Below are 19,604 nucleotides of genomic sequence, written 5' to 3' on the forward strand. Positions count from 1 at the left end.
GCAACTGATGGCATCATAAATGTTTTAACTTAAAATACATTATCAGAAACCGTTGGATAGGTAGGAAACGAAATTAGCCCCGAAAACTTAGAAAATTAAACTCTTACTGTAGCTTTTGTTATTTGGGAAGTTTAGAGAGCAAAAGAGAATATTTTTAAATATAAAAGTAGAACAATTTGGATTTGGACGGTCGCCGTTGATGTTATTATGATTCCAAAAGGTAATTGAAAATACGCACTTCATTCACGTTTGTATTAACTTTTTCATACTTTTCATTTTTAGACCAGTTTTGGCGTCTCATGAGACACATTATTCTATTAAGAAAAATTCAAGATTATTATACACAGTTCCTATTTATACATCAAATAAAACAATCTAAAATATTCAAACTTCACAATTCAAGGTTAAGACTGGTTCCAACAACAACATACGGAATGAATAGAACAATTTTTTGTTACAACCGAAGCTGGAAGAGATAGGGGACTAGTTTGTTATACCCCCTAAACGCAGCAAGATGTATTTCCACACTCGTCAGCTAAGTTATGTGGCCATACTGACTGATTGCATTATTCGCACATTCTATCGCTACCTGTTTCAAAAGTAATCTCCAAATTCTTTCCTTGTTTAGCCAAAGACCCTATTTATAATTCATTGCCTGTTTAATATTTGTATATTACAGATATAATTATGCAAACCAATTGATTTCAATCGATCACTTGCTGAAATACAGCGTAATTCTTATCTCTAAATTCTTGAAACCAAACAATATATATATATATATATATATATATATATATATATATATATATATATATATATATATATATATATATATATATGCCTATACAAAATTAGATGGAAGAATAAAAAAGTTTTTGCTAAAATGATGTATTAAATTCTTAATCAGGTAAAAAATTCGACTGAAATTCAGTAATTTAAAAAAATCTTTCCTGAGTGAACAAATTCTGAAAAGGAACTGCGTTGAAGTCACTAAACGATATATAAACTAGTTTTATTTTACAACCGCAGAGTGCTAAATGTCACGTTTTGGTTCACTCTAAGTGTTTGGTTGTTTTCGCGGAACTAATTTCCTTGTGTTATCAACCTAACAGACAATTCTTTGAAGCGATTTGCATCTAAGAAAAACGCGCACAATTTTTTTACTGATGTTTATGTGCGGGTTATTTAAAGCCGCACGAGCTGGAAAAAAATGACCAACAGAGCTGATTGGTATTCAAGGCTCTCGAACAATTTGTTTTCGCTGCGCCAAGCGCGAGTGAGAGAGAAGACAAAAAAGGATTCCGCTCCCGTTGTCTAATTCCTCTTTGGGCTACTGCACTTCACCTCGCGGTGTTTTAAAGTGGGAAAAAGCCCTATCATCATTGCATTTAGAAAACCCATCAAATTACATGGTATAGGTCCATGAAATTAATTCGGTAGCTGCTGCGCGTTCATTTGCATCAAGATGCCTGCTCTCTTGAGAAGAAAATCATTATTATATTTTCAAACCCCACCAGCCAGCACACAAATTATCACCAGGAGGTACGGAAGATAGATTATTCGTATTCGAATGCGGTTGTATACCCGCCGTTTTTTGCTCTGCTCGTCCCACTAATGCGTAAAATTCATGCTAACCGGCGTAAGGGCAAAAAGCAAAACCATAGCTAAAGCTGGGCTAAGCAGCAGTTCAATTTCTTGTATTGCATGCATGACTGCTCGTCGGCGCTTTATTATTTAGCCTTATTCCTAGGGTTGTCAATTGTACTCTTCTCCTCGTAAGCCATCCACTTCTATGGTTGTAAAGTAAATAAAATTTTAATCTCGCTTCCAGGAATATTTGAAGGCATAAATATAATTTAAAAAGTATGACCTGGCTTTTCCAAATAATTGCGAATAAATTTAAAAAATAATGTGCCTAAAATTCAAAACCCAAACGCATACTCGCATCCCTGACACAGGCAGAAAAATAAATAAAAATGCGCCTGCTGGCAGCGGGACAGCACGCTGCCTGATTTACACTTTGCTTTTTATGGCCCGCCTCCTTTAAAAGTTAGGCCTTTGTCCTTTGACGCCGGCAGAAATGAATATAAAAACCCATTTTCTTCACTTGTGCGTGGAGATTTTGATGATGACTGCTACTGCCATGCTGCTGCTGTCTTCTTCTTTTCAAATAAGAATAATAATAAAACGGCTGTAACCCCAAGGTTGGATCTCCTTATGTATAATGTAGGCAGCATCTCAGCACCAGCACCAGCGAGTAAAGTTTTTCTTACTTTTTTATTTCTTTTTTTATGTGGGCTTTGATTGACAGGTCGCTTTTAAAAGTCCTCTTTCTTTTTCATCTGGCTGCGAGGCGAAGGAACCGCGAGAGTTGGCTCCGCTGCCTCTCCTCCGACTCGCAGCTCGCAAGCACAAGCGGTCTCGGCGTCGAGCGTCGAGGAAAAAACTGCGGTAAACACTCGCGAACGCCAGGGGGCAGCAGTGGTTGGTGGACACGCCGGGGCGGACGGCGCCGAGCGAGACTTCTTTCCTCGCGAACCGAGCCCAATGTGGAGCGCGTGCAGTCAAAACTTTCCCGGCGCCTGTTTTATTTATTGCTGCACTAACGATTGCCCCGTGAATATGCTAATTTCAAACGTGAAATTTAATCCGAGTTCTTCACTCTCTTTCTGATCTATTTTCCTTATAAAATTATTCAGCAGTTGAAATCAGAAAGCAAAATAATATTTAGTGTGATGAACCAAGTGCAAAATTAGTTACAAAGCTTTCTTAAAATTGTAAATTTTTCCGAGAATATCAGTGTTAAGGGTGTTATATAATTTTGTTATATTTAAAGGAGCGCTTTACTGAAAAAATGTTAAAAATCCTTTTTACCTTTACTTGAAATACTTATCTAAAAGTTATGAAAAGCTTTTAAAAATCACAGGTTGCTGTTTAAAATTTTGAGGAAATCAGCTAAAAGGTTTTATGCTTGTCTAGCAGCGAGCACTGTCTCCCTGTAAAACCATGATTTATTTCACCATTTAGGGAACTTTTCCCCAAAATTCGCACACCATCGGATAGATCGCCGTAAATTTTTTCGAGAAATTTGTCAAAATCTGAAATTTAACTGTTCCAAGGTCCTGTTTTCAGTATTGCACATAGTAGAAATAAACTGGTGCTAAATTTTACAAACTATTTACTTTGGTCAACAATGCAAAACGTTCTTAATTCTTGACCTGTAAAGCTCGATCTTCTTTAATTGTATGTCTTTTAATTTTATTCTGGTACTATTTGTGTAATTGTATATAATATAAAAATATTATTTTATAAAATACTTAATTTTGTGAATCTTTCAATCATATGGAGTACCAAAATTTTTATAAAAATTTGACTGATATAAAAGGATAATCGTTCCTTCTCACCACAATAATTAAAATCTTTTAAGTTGGGCTATAGCAGATTTTCCTTTTAAATACAAGATTTGATTGAATTTCACACACATTGTTACCACATTTGAATCTTCTAATAATTATAGTCTTTAACAAATAGAGAAAATAGTACGACTGACTGCTAAACATCCAGCGTGCCTCGTTTGATGTGATTAAATTAGCAGTCATTAGAGGCCATCAAAATATATCTCGCCACTTTTCTCGACAAGGATATAGTCAGGAAACGATTTCGTCGGGCACAATAGCGCCGCGTCCAAAACAGTCTGGCAGGAACCAACATAAGGCTCTGGCGGCAGCAGAATGAAGAAAAGTAGTTATTGTTCTCCGCTGGCCCGCAAAACAAAACACGGCACACACGTGAGCAGCACAGAACCGTGATTGATGCGAGAGGCAGGATCTCGAAATTTAAATTCCTATCACGTAAAGCGCCCCCGGGGCACTTAATTAATTGGAGAGGAGCTTTCCATCGTCGATATCGGCGGAAAAAGCGATGCATTGTATTAATTAATTTTTATATTGAATTAAATGGCATGACTGGTCGAATTTTTCAAATTTAATCCGACCGGGCTGTGCAACCGATGCACACGCACGCAGACAAAACGAGAAAAGGAACTTGTGCTGACATATGAGAGAGGTGCTCTGTCACTCACTAAATTTTATTTGCACTGCTCTCAATCGCCTTGCATTGTTTGTTTTCATTTCCATAACAGGTTGCGACGCTGAGTTTTTATCACGTTGCTATAGCTGTGGCTCCAGGTGTAGAAATCCCTGACTGCTGATGAAAAAACTGATGATCGACAAAGTGAAAAATGTCGATGAATTGAAAATGTCAATAGAAATTATAACCATTAGAACGTAACAAGAAAATTATATGGTTCGACAATCTGTTGAATGCGGAATTATATAATTATACCCTCATATTTTTAGAAATGGATGGATAAGACTAAAAGTAATGTTCAGATGAAAGGAATTAATATTCGTATTTATTTTGATATAGTTTCTTTTAGAATGAACATCGAGTGTTTAAATTATCAGTTGCACGATTAAAAGTTAGTAGCCTTAATCTTAATTCAAAAGCCATCATCACAAGATTACGTTAAAAAATAGAGTGCTGCATATTTAAATTGAAAGCTAAGCCAAACCCTTGTCTTTACATTTCATCCACTCATCAGACTGCAGAAAATGTGACTGGCGGCCCAGGGGCAATCGAACCCTTCAAACGATATTAATAAAAAAACCAGGGAGTGCAGGAAGATGAGTTTTTAATTGTCGATGGGCGAGCCACGCATCGAGATGCTCATGCGCCTCTCCAGCAGGGGTGCCCCCGAGGGGCTCGGCGGGGCCGCCTGGTGCTGCTGCTGCTGCTGGCGCCAAGTGGGCCGGGAGTGCAGGGTGCCGTCCGTGCTGGCCCGGTCCCGGAACGGCGCCTCTTCCTCCCACCGCCGCCCGCCTGTCAATCCAGCAACCAAAATGCAAGCAATTAGTCTCACCAACAGCATAACAAATGCATTTTGTGTTTTATTTTAATATCGAACAAAGTCACTGATCTGCTATTTATTAAAAAAGTTAATAAAACGTTTCCCTGAATACCGACTGAAGTTAAAAGTTTTTACTCATGTAGACATTGATGATATTAGAAGAAATGACTAATGAGAAGAGTTTCTATCTATAGCATCATAGGTGAGCTATGGAAGGAAACCTTAGTATTAGACCTTATGGGGATTTCCATGTTCATATTTAAAAAATGGGCAATTTTAGTCCAATTTTTGTGAAGTTAAGTTTGCAGCCTCTCATTAATGAGACTAATCGAATGAATTTTGTAATTTTGATTATTTTTCAACTTTTTGTGTTGGTTCTGTAAAAAGCTGGTGATTTGCCAATGGATTGAAATCCTAAATAAAAAACTCCGTGTATATTTATTAGAAAATAAGGAATGTTTTACCCAGTGACTAAAAAATTATTATAAAATTTTTACTTTATTATAGCATTTTTTCATTGCGCTTGTACTGCACAAATAAATATAAAAGTGTGTTTCTAAATTAATAATTATTATCATCTTGGGTGTCTAAACACGAGGGTAGTAAACAGAAGGTTCATTAAAATATTAAAAATTGCATTGTTTATGATAAAAATTGTTTTAAATTTTAATTGATTTCAGTTTCAATGAAAAAATACTGTGGAAACCGTTCAATTCCATCAAGTTATATATATATTTTAAGCTCGGTATTGTCTCAGGCAAGTCAAGTGAATGCAGCCAAATATCCCGTTCTTAAAAAAAATATATTGATGGGGCAGGAGAGCAATAACAATTAAACATCTCGATGACATTCCTTTCTCTGTCTTTTTATTATTCTCTCGGCACGAGGCAATAAAATGGATGTCAGCAGCGATTAATAATTAGGCTTGATGACAAATAATTTTGAGCAGCAGTTTAAGAAATGACGCAAACCTGTTTGCTGTTGATATGGAATGTTGGGGCTTGGGGAGACGCTGGACTGCGAGGGCACCTCGCTGCTCGACCTCTTGAGGCGTGGACACTTGGTCAGCGACCGCCACCTGCGCACGGCGTCCCTGAAAACGTCCCACACCTGAAAAATCCACAGCCCGAGTATCACTAGATGCGCCCAAGCGTTGCAAAGTGTGCCCGCATGAGTGTATGCATATTTATGTTATTTGTTGTTTTGTTGTCGAGGGAGATATATTTATGTTTTGTCTCGTTCTCTAGCCGCGTATGTTGCTCCAGAACGGCGTACGATTTGAAATAAATAATGCGGTCAGCCGAGAGCCGCTGGGAGTGCCGCGACACACGCGCATAATAAATAAATTTCTGGCAAATAAAAAAAATACTAAACCGTAAGCATATGATTTGAATAATGGGCTCCTGGTGCATTTACACAGCTTTGCGACAAGCTCGGCGGGATGGATTGTTAAAATCATCAATAACGTGAGTGGATTCATTAATCTGTGACAGGCGTTTCTGCTTTCAATGCAAATTATACACCACGCAAGCAAGACGCCCATAAATTAAAATCGGCTGCGGTTGTTAATTTATTAATCTTTTCATGTATTTAATCCACGATTAAGACATAATTTAGCCGGATAAGAGCAGTGGTCATCTCACCTCCTCGATGTTTTCACGCACTGAGATCTCGTGGAAGGAAACACAACCGATGTCTGCGCTTCGTTTGTGGCCTTCTTCAAAAGTCACCATCCGGTCGGCGATTTGGTCCGACTTGTTTCCCACCAACAAAACAGGAGGCTCTACCTGCAACATGCATACTATTACTGAATGAAAAAGATGTGATGCATAATTATTAATTTTCTCCTTAAATTGACAGATGGGTTTCGAAAGACATTTTTGCTTTGTTTTTATGAGATGTAGTTTCATGAAACAAATTAACAGTAAATTTTACAAATGGCAATAATCCATGTTGATACTTAACAAAAGTAGGGGGCAGTGTTAAAAAGATGAGGGCTGCAAATTGCTTTCAAAGGCTGGTAACTAAAAATTCCATGCAGTGTGTATTTTTTGATTTAGCGGTTTGTGAGGCTTAATGGGCGAAAAGATGCAGTTAAGTTCAAGAACAAACGTCGCGCGAGATAATTTTCTTTTTAACTGTTCACTTGGAGCCGCCCTTCCTGTTAAATAACCAGTGAAATGCCATTAGTTAAATTTAGTTTAACAAAATTTATCCATTTGTTTTTATGCATTATTTATAATCCATCAATATCTCATGTTGTAAAATAATAAAACTGTTTCTAAAATTCAATTTATCGGACTATAATGTGGCAATAAATATTTATTTGATATTTGATAGAAATTGTGCGCACGATTCCAATTACTCGCGGATGGAGATTTTGAATTCGATTCCTCTGCTTAAGGTCCGTTTCTCACATAAATCACTCGTCACGTCTATAATTTTCACCAAACGACCCCCTAACAAGGAAGGCGAAGCTGCTGCTTGCCGTGCGTGTGATATGAATTTTCAACACGCGTGCACGCATATTTTTCACCAAAAAGGAGCGTGTGTTAGTCATTAAAACCATAACTCACCCAGAGACAATGCAAACAGAGGCCCCTCTCGCTTAGTTTAGTTGGTTAGTTAGTTAGTCGCTCGCTCGCTCGCGCACAGAAGCCTGAATCTCTGAGAGAGTGTATGTGTGAGGCTCTTTTTACGCACAGTAGCCAAGTTTGCTGATGTAAAATAAATCGTAAATCTCGCGCAGCGCGCACTCGCCGGCCGCTGCGTACGCTCGGCCACATTATACACCCGTTTAATTAGCCCAACTTGATCCGCGGCAGCAGCGATGCCAGCAAATTTTATCATCGCACTTACGGCTTAAGCAAAAGTGGACTCGTCTGGCCTCTTGTCAAACGCTGCAAATACAATTATTTTCGCTGGAAAAGCTGCAACTTGGACTGGCCAATAAAATGTTTTATGCTCCAGCAGTGTTGTTGTTTTATACTGGTTTGTCGGTGCAGAGTTGCGTTTATTTTTCTCTAAAATTGCCTTAAGTGAGTCGCTCATCCGGTTGTTGCATTTCACGGAGCTGCCCTTTAATTACCGTAGCGGCGGAGTGCTACTGGATTGATTACATCGGGGTGGTTTATTTTAAATTCGTATAGAGTTGACTCCCTAAGCGAAACCTGCAGTACCATAACTTATCTAGAAAGTCAATTCATCCTTGCGATAAACCCAGAGTCGAGCTGTTATGTTATTTCTTACTTTTAAATCAAACTTTAGTGATAAAGAGAGGAGTGAAAAATCTGCATCAAAAAAGACTGAAGACGTTAGCTGTGATGCAATAAAATTAAATTTAAAATTGAAACTGCAAAATTCATTTTTTACTTGTGATGGCTTTAGTTTGCTTTTCTCTAGTAAATACGGGGTTGAACAGTTATGAAATTTTTGAAATAAAATTAATATATTTATCAGCCTCTGTTATGAAGTTTTTGTCCGTTAATTTTAATTGTTCATTGCAACATCCGTTATGGAAAAATGTGACCGTGGGATTTTTCAAAGCGAGTGATGTTATCAACCCGGAGTTAAAATAAAAGCAAAGCTCATTTGCATGATCAGCAGCAAATTAAAGCTGACAACTTGGTCAGCAACGAAAAATGGTCAAGAACAAAAAAGAAGAAACATTTTTCTGACAAGTCCGAAAGAAAGGAGCAAGAATGTTCTCTTTCGTCATGCAAAAAATGGCGTTGTGAGGAAAATTAGCATTTTAATATCTCTCAGGTGGTCGGAAACTTGCTGCTAACTTTCGCTACGGTATATATATGCATATACACGCGGTAGGCAGCGGCAGCGTAAAATAAAATAAAAGCGAAACGGCAGCTCCTGCATCTCCCATTCTCTGCAGCAGAACCCGTTTTGCCATTTTGCTGCGAGAGAGTGTGTGTGTATGTGTGTGATGGTATTATTATTATTATATTAGTGGCGTATTACATGCAAGAAGCAAAAACAAGAGAGCTGGAGAGAAACTGACCCTGGCTGAAGAAGAGAGTCGCCGCCTTCTTTTGTTGTAGTTGATGAGGAACTTGAGGCGCGAACACTCGTCAAAGGAGCACTTATCTGTCACGGAGTACATTAGAATAAACACATCCGCCCACCTGATGTTTGCTTCCAAGCCGGGACACTCCGTTTCCTTTGGGAAACACATAAAAAATCACACACGGCGACGCATAATGGACCATTTCCTCAAGATCAAGTTGCTCGCGTTTTTTCTCTTTGCTGTAATTGCGTGGAAAACGAGAGAAAATTGTTCTTGAGGAATTTGCAGCCGACACTCACGTGAGGCTGGCCGGCTGTGTCCAAAATTTCCAGGTTGGCCACTTCGTTGTCTATCGTGTTGTTGAATGTGTACATCTTCTCCAGAGTAGGGTCGTACTCGCCAATGAAGCGCCGCGTCAAAAATCGCACTACCAACGCTGCAATTTAAATAAACTTTATAATCCCAAGATTTTGTTTGGAGCTAGACCCCACACCTTTCCATTGAGTTGAAAAAAAAGGAAATAATAAATTGCAAAGAATGTACTCTCAATAGGGAGTAAACGTGTTTTTGTCGCTTTGCTTTTTTTATTGTTTAAGAAATAAATAATTTAGAACATGAAATCTTTTCACTGCGAATTCCCGAATTAAAATAACCATGTACCATGATTTGATCGAAAAAGAAGCAGGAACAATTACATTTGACCAAATTTGCATAACAGGCTAAGTAACTATTTATGCGAACTCTAAGAGGATTATTTTATTTGAATGCGCGCCAGAAATTTACATCATACAAAGTATTTTATTTTCTGCTTATTCTACATTTGAAGAATGTTGTCTACTTTACCGCCGTTAATATCGCAATCAAATGAAAATAAAATCATCACGTATGCGCGGATTTTCGAGCGTTGGAGCAGTGCGGAGGGAACGACGTGAAGTCTTTTCTTTTCTTAGCGCTGCTCTAAATTTAAACTGCCATGAATGAAAGAGGCCGCTCGTTTGGATCTGCTAATAAAACAAGAGCAGTGCCAAGTCTCTTGTTTTAGCACCGGCCTCATCAGCGCAGATCGTTTCAAACTATTCTTCATAGGCACGCACCGCGCGATGAAGGCCCATTAAATGCGCGTTTATTGTGCTACAAGCTGTAAATCTCTGACAATTGGTCTTCTATGCAGCCACTTCAGAGCGCGATGGGGCAGAAAGAGCGTGAAATCGAGCTCACCAGACTTTCCAACGCCTCCCTGGCCGAGTACCATGATCCTGAGGGGCTTAGCCGCCCGCAACCTGGCGAAGGGCGACTTGGCCGCGGTCATGGCGCGTCGAATCAGGCCAGCAGCAGCGGCGGCCGTCTGCTGGTGGCCCTCCCAGCATCACTTTTCTCCACACGTCCTAAAAAAAGAGACAGAAATATTTTCCCCGTCAAATATTACACGCTGGATAATGAGAGGCACTCGACAGATTGTTCAAGTGAGCATTTGTTTTGCTTTTCATCGACCGATTCAAGTGCTTTTCAAACAGACGTCGCTCAGACGGACGTGAGTCACTGCAAGACGTGTTCAACAAGATTTTTAGTGTGTTTCCTTCAAACATCTTCATCTTTTAATTTGTAGAGGTGTGCACTGTAGTTTAAAGTCAACAGTTCTTGCTCTCCTTTGTCAAAAGAAGTCAAATTAGTGTCAGTTAATACAAACACTCTCATGAGGCCAAGAAGATTTATTTAGGAAATATTTAGAATTACGTAATGCAAATATCCATAAAGCTATATTTTCATTCAACTTGCTCCCCGAATAAATTCGATTGTGTGAGTTGACCTTAAAGGCCTGCATTGACCTCCATTTACAAACGGACGTTAATTCGCCTAACAATTCTTTGCGGTTAGAAAACTGCCGAGCACTTAATCGCCAGTATTGTTAGAAGCCAGCTGACTGATCAGCTCTTGTTTACACGAATCGTAGGTTCAGAGAAAACAAGCGGCTTTAAGGAGAAGTGAACCGTGACAGATTAATCGAGCCGTGACCCAACGATACTATTGTTTAACAAACAATTTTCGCGCAAAAGATCGGTGGCTTGTTTTGAAAACAGAATGCAAATGAGTTAGTTACCCATTGTTGTTGGCAGAGTTGTGGTGCGCCGACGACGACGAGTTGTTATTTTGCGGAGGCTGACGGTGCCGGCGGGTGCCCGTGGAGGAGCCGGGGGAGCCGCCGCCGCTGCTGCCGCTCTCAGCCATTTGATCTAAGTTCGCAGGCGACACATTAATTAGCCGCGCGCGGCCAAGTGGAGGCCTCGCTAGTTACACACACACTTTGTCCCATGTGTCTGACAGCCAGCGTAAATAAATTAATTCATGGCTGTTGCGCTGACAGGTGACGTGCCCCCTCGATAAATAAGTATCATAATTCGCTCGGCGTCGTCTCACTCTTTCCATGCAACAAGAGCAGGCCAAACCGCATTGCCTGCACAGACATGGGCAATGAAAGGTTCTCTGCTGCCTTGCTTCTCGGGTTTTGCGGCTTCTAGGAGAAAATGGGCTACTTCCCCAGGTCTCGACTTATCTATTTTTTTACTATTCTATTCTAATCTAAAATCTCGACACATACATTTTTCTCTCTTCATGGTGAAATAGACAGAAAAGAGGTTGGCGATGGTTTAAATTTCAAATTCATTCATATTATTCAAATCGAAAAGTCAGTCTTTTCTTATATATTATTGGTGTTAAGATTTAAGACACTGATATGACGTTTAAACATTCAACTGTTATCTTTTTAGGATCATTTTTAGGTGATTTTATGCTTGGCACGAATTAAAGATTTGCATTTAAGGCTTTCTTGGGTAGGAAGATGCCAATGAAGAACTCGAAGGTGTTTTTATTTTTTTTCCAGTTGAAAATAAATGCAGCTTCCTCAGCGCGTATAGCAAGCTGTTTATTTTTTCCTATTTCTCCAGAATTTTCCTGCTAATCTAATTCTTAACTTCCCAGCCGATCTGAAGATAGCAGTTATCCTCCCCTCAGACGGGACAGGAAATTCATGAGGGGCTGCAACCGGCAGCCGAAACTTTAGTTGAGCCGGAAATTTCGGTAGAAATAAGGAAAATAGATAGCTCACTATTATACATCGAAAAAGCTGCATTTAAAATTTAAACAAAAAATGGTCTAAATTGATTTAGTCATAAATAGACGCTTGATTTGTGATGCATTTTATGAAAATCAAACAATGTTGAATGGGAATTCTTCGAGGGTGCCGCATTTTGAGGATATACATGTATTTACTCGATTTGCATGCCATGGATATCACTATTTGTTCTGTTCAACTCAAATGTACCAAGAGATTTGTAAATGTAGATTTTGAGGGGAACAGTGTGAAAAATATCATATCTTGAAATGTTTAGTAAAAAGAATGACTTTAAGAGAAGCAGCAAAGACTTGTAAGAATTGATTGTATACATATAGGATTAGTGTCGCACGCATATATGCGTTTAATAATTAATTCATTCAAAATAGATTGATTAATCATTTAGACTCTATATCGTGCATATTAATCAAAAGAGGACCAACCTTAAAACAAAGTCAAATTTAGCCAATTCTCTCCAAAATTTAAAGAGCTTTTACCATTTTTTCATAAAGGAGATTTCTTGACGCGCAGATCTATTCTAATAAAAAATAAAAGTAAGAAGGGAGTCTCTGCTCGCCATTTATTAAACAGACAGTTTTTCCCAAAATGTTTAAGTCAAGTCTTTATAAGGAATGGTTTTTGCAATATAGCAATAAGAATTTCTATTTTCTGCAGTGCCCTTATTTTTTGATGAACTATGAAATCGGATGGGATTTTGGCTATCACCATGTTAAATAAAATCTTTGCCCGTCCGAAATCGAAGAGTTCTCACCTTCACCTATTCCAGAAATACAAAAGATCAAACGCATTGGAAATGACTCACGTTTTCACTGTTAAATGTGAATCATTCCCGCTGCATTTTCTCTGGCACGAACCCTTTTCGCTTCAAGAGCTCAAAGTGATTGAAAATTGAAGCAAGCACGACAGCATAACAGTAAACCTGCCAAAAGTCATTAAAAGTTGTCTCTTCGGCTGCGTGTTAACGTTTGCCCCGTAGCGTCTCTTCATTAATTGCCGCTGTCATTCCACCGCCTCGACCGAATCACCGGGGAATTTATTGCTAGACACAAAAAGTAATTTCACTCCTGACCCCTGGCTGCTCTCCTCTGCCGGTGCTGCTGCTCTTTGTAAGAGTGGAATAAATTTGCAATAAAAAAGTCATTTAGCACCCGACATGAAAAATAATCCACACCGGCTTCGGATATATTGGACAAGCCTCGCTTCGCGGCTGCCTTATTTGGCTAGTAAAAATAAATATAGACGCGTTGCAGGATTGAATTATGGATGCCGATATCTCGCTGCCGCCGCTGAAGTTGTTGTTGGAAGAGAGAGAGATGTCAAATTCATTATATCGAGAGCTCTGAATGGCAAATGAGTGGGTGCGCGCGGCACCGCATATTTCCATTTCAAAGTGCGTTTGTGTTTGCTGACCCTGACGCACAAATTTGAATCTATTTTCAACGGCTCATTTTGGCCGATGCCGCCGTCGCCATGTGTGCTCGGTGCCGTAAATAAGGCGAACAAAGTAATTAGAGCACACACTGTACATATTCACTTTTGTTGGCTCATTAGAAGCTAGAGAGCGGTTATAATTAACAGCACGTGTATTTTGGTCAATGACTTCTTAGGATATCAGGTCTGGTTTTTCAGCTTGAATTTAAAATAAAACCACTAAAAAATTATCGCAACTGAATAAATTAGATCACCTATATTTTAAATGGAATTTGCTATTTTTCACTGAAATTGGTTTAAAATGTGCTGATATGAAGATTATAAACGATGCATCATTTCCTCGCTTAGAATAAATCAGCTGGAAATGTTATGAAATTAAATGAGCACAAATTTTTAATCTAATTTTTTACTATTTTGCAGAACATATGTTATTTTTGGTTTTTGCAGAATTAGCGTTCACATTAAATCACAAGAAAAGGGCAGGAAGCAGTCAGAGCAGGCTCTAAGCTAGGGGCCAGATTAAGCCACTGTGTGCGATTATTTTGTATCAGGTGGCAAGGATATTCGGTATCATGTTTCTATGTCGTGTTACAATTTCTTCTGACCGAGATGCTGGCTGCTGCCGTTTTGCTCACACGAAAACAGCTGGAGGGAAGAGGGAACATCGCAATATGGTAATGCAGCCGGGCAGATGACGCGCGTGAGAACGAACACGGCACTGCTCACATTATCTGGCCGTAAAACCAAAAATGTTCTGCCCTTCATATTTATATACTAATCCAACTCAAATGAGACATATCATTGTTTTTGTTGCTACTAAATAATTAATTGCATCCGGTCAATTCAACCAGGGGAGCACTTTCTATTTTAAATTTTCTCATGATGATTTTACGTTTAAAGTGCAGCCAATTAAGGGAATTTATATTAAATTTATAAAAATAAAAATAAAAATGTAGCAAGGTCAGTTGTGGCAAATACATAAACGCTAATATTATTATCTTTTCCTGCTACATATTGATTTTTGCCTTAAAGAAAAAATTAACCAATTAATCAGACTGATGAGCAGCAGCAATTTTTCCAATTTAACTATATTAATCAGTTGCTCTAGTAATTTTACCTAATTATTTTTCAACGCTTTGATGTTTTGTGCGAGATTTTCTTCTGAAAGCGACTCGTCTTCACGCACTTAATGCGTTTTGGCTACAAACTATGCAATTTCCTCGAATTAGAGGTGAACTATTGTTGAGAGCACGGACACGCCGCTCACGAATCATTTGCAAAAAAGCATTGTTTTCAGCAGCGTTCTCGTGTCAGCTTTTCTCTTCACCCCCACACGTGTGTGACGAAGGGCAGCGCGCAGCATGGGCAAATTGCTGCACCACTTGTCAAGAGTCGTGTTGCCATTGTTTCTGCCGATTTCACGACCTCGCCGCGCGCACCGATCGGCTGCGTTTTCGTGAGAAAATCGCTCGTTCCCCCGCAAGATGTTGGCGTGTCGAAATTACACGCCGTATTCCCCAGCATGTAGATGTCGTGCGAGAAGCTATCGGTGTTTCGCTAATTTTGCACATCCGCGTGTGCCATGCAGTGGCTCCGAAACGTGAGGCAATTAAAAGCAATTGGCAAATTAATATCATGACCTGGGAGGACCAAACGAGGCGTGAAAACAAATTTTTTATCGGTTGAGAGTGAACTATAAGGAATATTAGAATTAAATGTTGGCTGAAGAGTGCTTTCGGTTTATCAATTATGGAACAGGATGCGCCACGAATTTTTGAATAAATTTGACTGTTCAATTGGCGTGCGCAGCTGAAGAAAAACTAGCAAATTCGGTGGTATATCGTATTCTTCAAAGTCGTTGGGTGGCGGGCTGTATACAATAGCCAGCACACTCACTAATTGGATAACGACGCTGTGCGGTTGGCGGGCCTAATTGTAACTTGCCCTTAATTGAGGCGTCTTTCTACAGCAATACGGTCTTGGGACCGCTGCTCGTGGCCCCACTTTTAAAATTGCTCCTCAATAACATTTAACATAAATTTACTGTGCTCTTACAAATTACTGAACTATGTTGAACTTAAAAAATTACCCGCTACATGTGTTTGAGATGGTCTGCTGGGAATTTCTGTTGAGATACAAGTTTAAATTGGAATGAGTGTTTATTTCTTCCCTTAGTATACTGTGAGAGTATGTTCCTTTCCTCTTCAAACTGTTTTCTCAGCTTTTTCATATTACACTGCATCAATTTAGTGCTTTAATTTTCAATTTAAAAGTTAAAAATCTAATTTTCCCCTCATTATCCAATTAAGACAAAGAGGGTAGATACAGAACTAGTAGTTATTTGCATCATCACTATCTAGTAAATCAAATTTTGGTGTCAATATTCGTCCCACATGGTGTCATTTAAAAGAAAATAAAAATATAGAATATCTCTCTGACGTTTGCCTGATTCTTAATAGAGCTTTCCCATTCAGACTGATCTCCCATAGTGGTCACTCGATACCCTGAGTGCGAAAACAACAGTTTCTCTATTCTCTGCGCGTCTGAAGTGAGACACTTGCCGTTGTGAGAACCCTATTAATGTGTAATACATGATTTTATCACTGCGACCTACCAGAAGCAATCGGCTGGCAGAGGATGCCGCTGTTATTTAATCTTCAAGCACCTGTTGCTGCGCTCTCCCTCGAACACGACGGAGACGGATGAGAGAGGCTGCGGCCTGAGCCAAGCATGAGGGTTGATAACACGATGCTGCTGATGCTGCTGCAACCGACCCCCGAGATGAGGGTCCAGGGGGTGAGCAGCAGCACCACGCGGGGGTGATAATGCGGTAGCGCTTGCGTATCTCCCAACGTATATTTTGTCTCGTGTTTGTTATTTTAGGAGCTTTTCACATTTCTCGCCACGCTGCTATCTAATACGGGGCGTTGTTTTCACTATGCATCTTGTTACGAGCAAAAAACCAGGGATCGAAAATAAACAGCCACTTGATGTTCATCCAAATTATTTGCTTCGATTCTGCACAGAAGATTTATTTTTACACCCAACGCTTGTACAATTCAATAGCATTCAGTTCGTGCTTGCTACGCAACATGGCCGTTGGAGCCGAAAAAAAAATAATTCTTAGTTCGCTATTGATAAACAAGATGAGTCTGACAAAATGATGAAGCTGGAAAGTGCGCAGCTTAATAAAACGACAAATTGTAATATTTACTTCGTTGTACACATGATAGTGTTTAATAAAAAAATGGTGAGTTCGCTATTTTTCACAAAATTGCTCTTAGGAAATTAATTTGAAACAGTTTAAGTGCATGTTAATTTAACCTTCGTTAGAACGCGTCTGTCTAAAATTGATTTAGTGCCATTAACCTAAATAAATATAGTTTTTACTGTCTCACAAGTACAGAAATAGAGATAATTTTGAATCGTTGCTTTGTAGTTAATTTTCATATCATCCTATAAAGAAAAGGAATTTTCGGCGTGCTAGCAGCGGATTTTCTTGCAATACGCACAGTGGATGGTTATAAATTATGGGCGGTTGACAAAGCTGCTGCTGCAAAGCGAGATGAAGATGAACTCGCCCCGCAACAAACACCGCTGATAAGATAACAGCGCGTCGGCCGCGCACAAAACTAAATGCGAGCTCTTCTTTCAACGGTCGGAGTCGTGCGTTCTCTCGCGAATGTGCAGCAGCCGCGGCGATCCGAACATTTCGCTGTTGAGAGGAGAAAAGCGAAAAAAAAATAAAAAGGACTGATTAAACAGAGAGACGCGCACTCATCGGCTTTTGTGCACACAAATCGCTCGGGATTTTTTGTTTAAACAGGCCATCAAAAGACCACTCGAGTAAACACCAACCACATAATGACGAGATATATATCCAGCCCAATATTTATCGTAGATAGAGCCCGCTGCCGAAATAAAATAAATACATTTTTCATTATCTGTTTGAGAGGAGCACTCGACCTCTGCCTTGCTTCGTTTAGGGGTGAGATTTTTAGCTCCATCCCAGAGTCAACTATTCCTTACAAATAATCTTAATTTTATTAAAACAGTAAAGCGGCGCAATGCATTTCGTATTTCACAATGTGATAATTAATTAAAGCAAAAACTCATTTGAATTAATTACTTTACAAAATGAGGATTTATTCAATTCATCATATAACAATTTTAAAATAAAATAAACAAACAAGATATTTCTCATTATAATAAGCAAAAAATATAAAGTAAAAGTAATTAACTAGTTAAGATAATATATTTTGTTACAATCATTATAAATTATTGTGAAGTCTAGATAAAGATCTTTAAACTTTTCAAAATATTAAATAGTTTAAACTCGGCTAGAAATCCCGTCCTTTAGAATAATGTATAATGCTGCATATGGGACGCCGGGCCAAGCGTCTGTCTGCACACAATAATATTATGGTTTCAAGCCGCGTGTGGCATTGAACTTGGCAAGAGAGGCGTGCAATCGAGAGAATTATAGTATGGTGTGCGCCTCGTGCTTTTCATTTTTTCGCTGTGTAGCGAAACGGCCAGCAGTGCTTGCTTAATTGATGTAAACGCCGCAATTATGATGCCAAGCGGCGGCTGCTTGAGTGTGGCGCAGGAAAAAAATAACGAGAGCTGATCGGCGGTCACGCTTTTCGCTCAGGCAACAGGCTGACAATGGAAGATTCAGTGCTACCGGAGACTCTTCGGTTATTAACACCGTTTTTTGTTGCTTTCCTCAATAGCAACGGAGAATTATTTAACAAGGCAGTTTCATTTTGCAAAGAAGCTTTTTCACAGTTGAGTAAATAGTGATAGAAAAGTGCTGGGAGAAACATTGCAATTTTGAGATGATCGTCAGCCAGAGAAGAGACAATAATAATTATTCTCCTGAAATAACGTTGCAGTTGGCGAAACTTAAGCTCAATATTAACCACAATAATGCTCTGAAGCGAAAAGTGTTCGTTTTTCTTCCATTTGGAGGAATAAATTTAATGTTCCTGGCGGCTGTGATTTATGAGAAACTGGAAGTATACTACAATGGAAACACGCGTGACACTGAAAAATAATATATAAAGCCGAGGTCTTTCCCTTAAAGATTATGTCTTCTTATTCCAACAAGAGCACTTTTTGGTTTAACCCTTGAGAGGACTAGTTAGTTGCTAATATTGTTGGGTGTAAGCGTCCAGCAGCGACTCTTTGTGACGTGTGTCATGCGTCCAATAGTTATTTATTTCACCGACTTTACCATCAGGGGGGAAATAATGTTTTTCCTAGTAGCAAGATGCTAAAAAATGAACATATCAATGAGTTCCTCTGAAGGACTCTATTGGATAACTATAAAAGACGGCTCTGTGGCAGCGACAGAATAAAAGTCTTTTTACCGTCCACCTTAAATAAATCACCACATGCGGTGCACGTCACCCTCTCCTGCTGACTGAGGTAAGAAATAGGGCATCTTTTTTGTGCGTTAAAAATTGAGATGCGTCGACCCAGGCACGTCTTCACGTTCGATGCGTATATAGTAAAGTGAAAACACTTGACGCCTCCAGCACAACGCGGAGTTTTGGCGGGAAATGAAATTCTATGGGAATGCTGGACAAAGACTTTTTTGCGCCTCTCACTGCGTTTGTTTGTGTGTGTAGGCTCTCATTTATTGTCTCGCTTCTTCATTTCACGTGGGACCATTTGTGGAGAAGTAGGAGTATGCTTTGCTGGAAAAAACTTTCCTGATTGAATTGGGCTACGCAGGTGTATTTGTTCAAATTTGAATAGTAAAATCTAATCACCAATTTTATTCTACCAGAATGTTTAACATCCTCTGTTCTGATTTTTTCCGCAAGGTTAGCATAATATTTCCGATGTTAAATAGGAAAATAAAGTATCGAGATGGAATAATGAGATATTTTTTTTAAGATTGTACAGCCACAAGCTCTAATATAATTCAAAAATTTAATGAATAATGAGAATAATTAAGTTTTAAATAAATTTAAAATCTTGGCCGTACAATTTAGGTAAATGCTCATTTTATTTTCCTATTTAGCATCTTAAAAATTTAAACACATGTTTAGTCGCTAAGCAATAATATTCTGGGTTGCATTACAAACTGTCTCAGTCAATTT

The 19,604-nt window shown here is 39.0% G+C and overlaps 1 protein-coding gene across 2 annotated transcripts; it reads right to left on the reverse strand.

Annotated features, from left to right (window-relative positions):
- Positions 1-4,392: 4,392 nt before the first annotated feature.
- LOC135943561 (ras-related and estrogen-regulated growth inhibitor) lies at positions 4,393-11,219 on the reverse strand. Of its 2 annotated transcripts, none has more exons than XM_065490154.1 (7): positions 11,029-11,219; positions 10,149-10,315; positions 9,230-9,366; positions 8,925-9,083; positions 6,553-6,696; positions 5,881-6,002; positions 4,393-4,881 (listed from the first exon to the last, which is right to left on the reverse strand). In XM_065490154.1, exons 2-7 carry the CDS (start codon positions 10,237-10,239, stop codon positions 4,647-4,649), a joined length of 888 nt encoding a protein of 295 aa, XP_065346226.1. In that variant the 5' UTR covers positions 10,240-10,315; positions 11,029-11,219; the 3' UTR covers positions 4,393-4,646. The 2 variants fall into 2 exon arrangements, with proteins under 2 accessions (XP_065346226.1, XP_065346227.1); XM_065490155.1 differs by having other exon boundaries at positions 5,881-6,019; positions 11,029-11,213.
- Between the last annotated feature and the right edge of the window lie 8,385 nt (positions 11,220-19,604).

Source organism: Cloeon dipterum, chromosome 4 (assembly GCF_949628265.1).
Source record: "Cloeon dipterum chromosome 4, ieCloDipt1.1, whole genome shotgun sequence".
NCBI classification, from domain to species: domain Eukaryota; kingdom Metazoa; phylum Arthropoda; class Insecta; order Ephemeroptera; family Baetidae; genus Cloeon; species Cloeon dipterum.

Coding starts and splice junctions, on each gene's coding strand:
- LOC135943561 (XM_065490154.1), bottom strand. CDS start 10,239: ATGACCGCGGCCAAGTCGCCCTTCGCCAGGTTGCGGGCGGCTAAGCCC. Junction 9,084..9,229: donor ACACAGCCGGCCAGCCTCAC/GTGAGTGTCGGC, acceptor TGTTTCCCAAAG/GAAACGGAGTGTCCCGGCTT. Junction 6,003..6,552: donor TGCGTGAAAACATCGAGGAG/GTGAGATGACCA, acceptor GGACGTTTTCAG/GGACGCCGTGCGCAGGTGGC.